Genomic DNA, 7457 nt, shown 5'->3' on the forward strand with positions numbered 1-7457 from the left:
TGTGTGTTGCCATGTTTTCTTTGTAAAAGTCTCCTCACCACCACCCCACAGCTTCCCAGGCAACTGCACAGCCCCTCCAATCTACACCATAGTAAACATCCACAGCCAACTACAGAAAAACTCCTTTGTGCCAGGCTGGATCTCCAGCCTTCCTCACAACTACCTTGCAAGGGGGTTGGCTTTATTCTCCATTTACAATGAGGTCTCTGCACCCCAGAGACTAAGCTGTTTGCCCAGGGCCACACAGCAGTAAGGGGCAGAATCCCCAAAGCAGGCCCTGACCATTGCCCCAACTCCTCCACAAGGCCCCTAAAGCTGTCTCTGCTCACAAACGAGAACCAGACACTCCCTGGCTTAAACACCTGCAAACTCTCCCCACAGCCTACCCGGCCCCACCCAAACTTGGCCCAGCAGCCAAGACCCTGCAGAGACTGGCTGCAACCTGCCTTTTCTTCACCATGCCCTTTAAGCCAGGGCTTCCCAAACTGTACCTGTACATGAATCATCTGGGGATCTTGTTAAATGCAGGTTCTGATTCAATTACTCTGGGGCGGGCCTGACTGTGCATTTCTAACAAGCCCTCGGGGGATGCTGCGCGGCTGGTTGGAGGACCATGCTTGAAGTGGTTAGAATCTATACTCCACCCAAACTGCAACAGGCACCATCCATTTGTTTTTCTTTTTCTTTCTTTCTTTCTTTTCCTTTTTTTTTTTTTTTTTTTTTGAGGCAGGGTCTCATCTTGCTCTCTTGCCCAGGCTGGAGTACAGTGGTGCAAGCACGGCTCACTGCAGTCTCAACCTTGCAGGCTCAAGCCATCCTCCCACCTCAACCTCCCTAGTAGACAGGCATGCATCACCATACTCAGCTAATTTTTAAAAAATATTTTGCAGAGACAAGGTCTCGCTATGTTGCCCAGGCTGGTCTCGAACTACTGAGCTCAAGCGATCCTCCTGCCTTGGCCTCCCAAAGTGCTAGGATTATAGGTGTGAGCCACTGTGCCTGGCCATCACTCACCATCCCTTAAAGCTGCAGTGTATTTTTTTTTTTTTAATTGAGACGGAGTCTCGCTCTGTCGCCCAGGTTGGAGTGCAGTGGCGCCATCTCCGCTCACGCTGCAGTGTATTTCTAAGCCTCCATACCTTTGCATATGCTGTTCCCTCTGCCAGGAATGCCCTTCCCCCACACCTCTTTATATCTTTTAAACTTACACTCAATTGAAAGGCCCAAATCAAATATTATTTCCATAAACCCCTCCTTAACTCTCAGAAACTGAATCAGTTTCTTCTCTATGCTCCTCTAACACTTATCCGTATTTCTATAATCACTCATGACCTGGGATAGTCTAATTGTGCATTGAGATGTCTGTCACCTCCAGCAGACTGTGGTCTCTACGAGGGAACAGTATTGCCAGCATTTAACAGAGATCTCAGCACATGTTCCCCAAATGAATTAATGACATATTCCAATTTGCTCAGACTTTAACTGAACAATGAAATAACAGTCAGAGGATCAGAGTCCCCTTGCGCTACGGTGGTAACCGGAGGAGAGGCTGGGCCTGCCACAGCTCTGTGGCTGTGTCTCTGGCCCTGGGAGCCCCTCCCCACCCTGTGGCGCAGTCCCTGGCTCACCTGGAGGGGTGGGCTCGGCTGTGGCATTGGGCTTCTTCTTGCACACATAGGGCAGGGCGATGCTGCAGTCGCGATTCTGCCAGCCGCCAGAGGACTCAGTGCGGATCACTCCACAGTTCTCCTCACTGGGGTTGTCCGGCTGGTCTGTGGGGAGGGCAGGGCGCCAGCACCCCGGGAGAGAGAAGCTCACACCGTGGCTCCTGGGGCTCTGCTCAGAACCTCCTACCTCCCTCTGCTCCCTCGGAAGCCTGAGCCAGTTCGGGAAGCTTGGTGCTCAGCTCCGGAAGCCTGGGGCTCAGCTCCAGCTCCGCCCCAGACCACGGGGTCCTCCTCGCTTTTTAACCTGGGTGCAAATCGCCTTGAACCTTCTACCCAGCAACCCGTACCAGCCCCGCCCCCGCCTCCCCGGCCAGGCTGCCGGGTGCGCTGGCGCCCACTGCCCACAGTGGTGGCTAAAGAGGTGAGTGGAAGCTGGCACCAAGACTTGCGGCCTGGAGCAGCGCCGCTCTGGATGGGCTAGGGGGGCGCAATCCGGGGAGGCGGGTGGAGGTCCGTGCTTCCCCCACCCACAATGCCCCTCTGCAGGAGGACACGAGGAGAGGAGTCCATGGGAGGCCAAGAGTCCTCGGGGCCCCTAGGCTGCCCCACGCCCCCAACCTTGTGCCTCACCACTCTCCCAGTTGAGGTATTTGAGGGGCGAGTTGTCCGACCACTGCCAGCCTCCACTCGTGTCCAAGTCATTCAGGCCGATCCACAGGGTGGAGCTGTACCCAGTGAGGAGGCCTGAGAGCAAGGGGGTACACTGAACAGAGGACTCCCAGCCCCAGCCTCCCGCCCTCCCCATCGCCCTGTCCTCAGCCCCCAAGCTGAAAGGACCGGGGCCCTCCAAAGGCGCAAGCAGACAATCAGACTCACCGTTAATGTAGGTCTGCTCGTGGATCTCCGTGATGCTCAGCAGATCCGCGCCCTGCTGCTCGCAGCTGGCCCAGGCCTCCCTCCACGACAGCGTGGACTGGAAGTTAAACTGGTAGCAGCTGTCAGTCAGCTGGTCCTTGTCCCAGAAGGTCTCGCAGTCGTTACCTGCCACCACGACAGCCCTGTCCTTCAGGCCCCCTCCGGGATCCCTCCCCCACCAAAAGGCTGCACTAGTAGGGGAGGGAGCAGTGTCTCATCCTGGGCCCGGGGCCTCAGCAGCAGCCTCCCTCCAGGATCCCCCACCCCCGACTCCAACCGCTCTCACTCTTGATGGGACAGAAGCCCCAGCGCTCATCTTTGCCATAGTCCTGGGTGGTGGCACACCACAGGTGACCGTCCTCGCGGCCCGTGCTGGTGCAGCCGTGGAACCACTGGTTGTCATATTTGAAGGGGATGGTGCACGGCTTTCCGTGGGAGTTCCCCTGGATGGTGTAGACCTCTGCAGGGGATGGAGAAGGGCCAGGCCCTCGGCATCTGGACACCAGAGGCTGCCCCGCCCCTCCAGCCTCAGGAGAAATCCCCTAAAACCCAGGGAGCTGGGTGTGCGCAGGGGTCGGCAGAACGTGGGAGGGGCAATGGCACCCCATAATGGCTTTAAGGCTCCTTCTGCTGTTGAGTCAGCCCAGGAACCAGAGAGAGGTCTTACCGCACACTTCATAGGGCTGGGAAGGGGCTCCCCAGTACCCCTAATGCCTGTCCAAACTCCAGCTGGGCGAGGGAGCCTCCAAGTCATCCACGGAGGGTTGAGCCCGATGGACTCTCTGCTCAGCTACCCAGCCCATGGGCTCTGTGTCCCCACAAAGTTCTATCTCGGAACTCAGGGAGTCTCCCAGGAAAGGCCCCCCAGGATGGGGCTGTCCACCACAAGAGGCCAGCCCCTCACTGGGTGACTCTGGCCCCACTCACCACATGCAAGATAGGCATTAAGACACCATGGGGGCTACAATGGGGTTTCACCTGGAGAGTGGGCTTGGGGGAAGGACATTTTCATGTAATTTTATGTTATATACTTGTATACTTTTTGAAGACTTTACAAGCGTGTATTTTGCAATTTTTACAAAAGTAAATTAAATGCTTTGAAGTTTTTCTTTTTTTTTTTTTCTTTTCTCTTTTTTTTTTGGAGACAAAGTTTTGCTCTGTCACCCAGGCTGCAGTGCAGTGGCACAATCTCAGCTCATTGCAAACTCTGCCTCCTGCGTTCAAGTGATTCTCCTTTCTCAGCCTCCCAAGTAGCTGGGACTGCGGGCATGCCCCACCATGCCTGGCTAATTTTTGTATTTTTAGTACAGACGGGGTTTTTCCATGTTGGCCAGGCTGGTCTTGAACTCCTGACCTCAAGTGATTCACCCACCTTGGCCTCCCAAAGTGCCAGGATTACAGGCATGCACCACCACACCTGGCCTGAAGTTAATTTTCTTAATTATTAAAAAATGCTTCGTATTATAATTAAAGATATGACTGCCAAGGGTTCCACAGAAGCCAAAGGCCTTGTCACCAGGAATCTGTCCTTCATGGCTCCAGTCCGCTGGGCACTGGGGACCCCACCCTCTCGCCTGCAAGCAGCCCCTCACCATGGTAGGGCAGAGCACATAGGTCCTCCTCGCTGCCATAGATGCGCCACTGGCCACTGCGGGTCTGGTCACCACGCTCAAGGGTGCCAGGCTTGGATATGTTGCTGGTGCGGGCCCCCAGGAGCAAGGACAGCTGGTCACCCAGTGTACGACAATGCCAGCGAAGATTCAGTGCCTCCCGGTCACACTCGTACATGCCCAGAGAGGCCGTGGTGTTGGTGCCTGGCCAGCCTGTGCCCAGGCATTGCATGGTACCCAGGTTGAAGAGCCGATTTCGGGAGACCCACTTCCAGCGCTGGGCAGGGAGACTGGTATTGCAAGCTGGGGTGACTCTGACCTGCCCACCCTGGGCCTCCAGGCAGCCCTGCAGTCCATGGCTGAAGATGAGGAAGACGTTGGGTTCTGGAAGGGAAGGCAGGACACGAAGGCATCACAGGGGCTCTCCTGGTTGGCCCTTGATGACCAGTGTGGCTGACAGGCACCTACCATGAGCCTTCACTCATCCGTTCAATCACTCAGTCCTCACTCCCAACCCTCTGAGGTGGAAATGAGTGGCAGTGCTATGCCCCTGTGGCCAGATGAGGCAGAGGCTTGCAGGACCACCTTTGTTCTAGCCCCTGCTCACCTGGAGGGAGGACCCAGTCCTCTGTACCACCCTCAAAAGCAAACCCAACTCCCACCCCGCATGTCACCTGTATACTTTTCTGAAGATTTTATGAGGAGCGGTGGAGGCATTTACACCATACACCACACACCACATTGCAACTTCAATCTCAATCTCTATTACATGGCGTGGTTTTTCTGCCAAAATTCTTCTTTGGTCCAGAGGCATTTTGTCTCACCCTTCCCCCTGCCCCTTGCACTGGTGCCATCCTTTCCTCCTCCTTTGAATCCTCCCAAACCACTCACCGCACCCCTGAACTATTTCACGCCTTAATTTTTAGGCAGCAATTTAACTCTTTGGCTTCCTCAACTTCTCCTCTTTCCACCTATCTCTTCGCTGAGCAGGCGCCCTCTGTAGAAGTCACTGGGGAAATCCGACCTGCCCCCGCACCATAGCACACCCGCTTTACAGAATAAGAAATGAGGCTTCAATGCATAGAGACAGAAAGCAAATTAGTGGTTGCCTGTGGGTGACGAGAATGGGGAGTGGCTGCTAAAGGGCACAGTGCTTCTTTTGGGGGTATGATGAAAATGTTCTAAAATTAGATTGTCATGATAGTTGCACAACTCTGTGAATAAACTAAATCCCAATTAAATATATGTTTTAATGAGTATATGAGTTAAATGGGTAAATTCTATATGTGAGTTATGTTTCAGTGAAGAAAAAGAAAGGAAGGAGCAAGGGAGGGTAGGAAGGAGGAAAGAGAAAGAAAGGAAGAAAGTAGGGAGGAAGGAGGGAGGGATGGATGGATGAATGGAAGGAAGGAGGGAAGGAGGGAGGGAGGAAGGGAGGGAAGGAAGGAAGGAAGGTAAGAAAAGACAGACAGACTGAGTCTTAGAGACATGAAGTGACCTACTCCCAGTGTCACACAGCCAGTAAGCAAACCCAGATCTGTGGGACATCCACATGTTATCACCTTCCTCTTGTTCCTTGGCTGCCACTTACGTACACAACACACATATGGAGTACATCCAATCTCCAAAGAACTTTTGCATCCACTAGTCACTAGCTCCCCAGGATACTTTTCATGTCTTGAAATGATGAATCTGACTGCTAGTGTTTCTTTTCTTTTTCTTTTTTCTTTTCTTTTCTTTTTTTTTTTTTTTTTTTTTGAGACGGAGTCTTGCTCTTGTTGCCCAGGCTGGAGTGCAGTGGTGCGATCTCAGCTCACCGCAGCCTCTGCTTCCTGGGTTCAAGCAATTCTGCCTCCGCCTCCTGAGTAGCTGGGATTACAGGCATGCACCACCACACCTAGCTAATTTTTTGTATTTTTAGTAGAGACAAGATTTCTCCATGTTGGTCAGGCTGGTCTCAAACTCCCAACCTCAGGTGATCCACCCACCTCAGTCTCCCAAAGTGCTAGGATTATAGGCATGAGCCACCATGCCCGCCAGCTAGTATTTCGATTTTAGCTCTGCCACTGAATATGGGACTCGGGCAAAGTGCTTCACTTCTCTATACCGTTTCCTCATCTTAAGACTCTGGTAATGACGAAATGAGATAATATGTGTAAAGCATTTGGAACAGGGTCTGGCACAGTAAGAAGACTATAAATGGTCAGCATTATGCTATGTTATTGGTAAAGAAATTGGCTGAGGCTGGTGAAGGAATTTGATGACAAGAGTCATAAGGACTGTTTATTAAAGGAAGGAGCTGAAATGTGACCCTAGTCTCCTGGGTCCAAGTCTCAAGTTCTCTCTCTTCCCCCATGCTGATCTTATCATCCTTCTATAGTCCATTCTCCAAAGACAACAGTCAGAATAATCTTTTTGTTGTTGTTGTTGTTGTTGTTGAGACAGAGTCCGACTCTGTCGCCCAGGCTAGAGTGCAGTGGCGCAATCTCGGTTCACTGCAACCTCTGCCTCCCAGGTTCAAGCAATTCTCCTGTCTCAGCCTCCTGAGTAGCTGGGACTGCAGGCACACGCCACCATGCCTGGCTAATTTTTTTGTATTTTTAAAAGAGACAGTCTTTTGCCATGTTGCCCAGGCTGGTCCTGAACTCCTGAGCTCTGGGAATCTGCCTGCCCCAGACTCCCAAAGTGCTAGGATTACAGGCATGAGCCACCGCACCTGGCCTAGAATAATCTTTTAAAGATATAAATCAGTCCTAGAAAAAATTTAAAAATGTTTTTGGAGTGTTGAAGGTCATAGACAACAGTGATGAATTCAATGGCATAAGAACTTTTTTCCCAAAAAAAGATTTTTTTCATGGCAACATATAATGCCATCAGCAAGGTCAAAATTCAAATAAATGACAAAAATATATGTACCTTATTAGAGGCAAACAGTTAAGTCCACAATATTAAAAGAGCTTCTGGCTGGTCCAAAGGTGGTGAGTTATCTCAATTGGTTGTTCACATTCAGTTACAGACCAAACTCTTTATTCTACTCTTTCCTCCTTTCTGACTTTACTAGTCTTAAAGAAAAGAAAAGAGAGAGAAAGAAAGAGAGAGAGAGAGAGAAAGAAAGAGAAAAGAAAGGAAAGCAGAGCTTCTACCAAAAAACTAGATACATGAAATTTAAGGAAAGTATCAACAATGCAGTAGAAAATGAAGAAGAGATATGAATAGAAAGCAAAAAAAGAAAGTGCAATTGCCTTTTAAATATTTGAAATGATGG

General features: G+C 51.3%; 1 protein-coding gene across 1 annotated transcript in view; it reads right to left on the bottom strand.

Annotated features, from left to right (window-relative positions):
- The window catches only part of MRC2 (mannose receptor, C type 2), a 97021-nt gene that overhangs the window by 34250 nt on the left and 55314 nt on the right, over positions 1-7457 (bottom strand). The window contains exons 2-6 of the mRNA XM_011966124.1: positions 4175-4576; positions 2869-3042; positions 2544-2708; positions 2298-2411; positions 1629-1772 (exon numbers count right to left, since the gene is read on the bottom strand). Of these exons, the coding sequence (XP_011821514.1) occupies positions 1629-1772; positions 2298-2411; positions 2544-2708; positions 2869-3042; positions 4175-4576 (999 nt within the window). The remainder of the gene's footprint in view (positions 1-1628; positions 1773-2297; positions 2412-2543; positions 2709-2868; positions 3043-4174; positions 4577-7457) is intronic.

The sequence above is a fragment of the Mandrillus leucophaeus genome, unplaced genomic scaffold, assembly GCF_000951045.1.
Source record: "Mandrillus leucophaeus isolate KB7577 unplaced genomic scaffold, Mleu.le_1.0 Scaffold747, whole genome shotgun sequence".
Taxonomy (NCBI): domain Eukaryota; kingdom Metazoa; phylum Chordata; class Mammalia; order Primates; family Cercopithecidae; genus Mandrillus; species Mandrillus leucophaeus.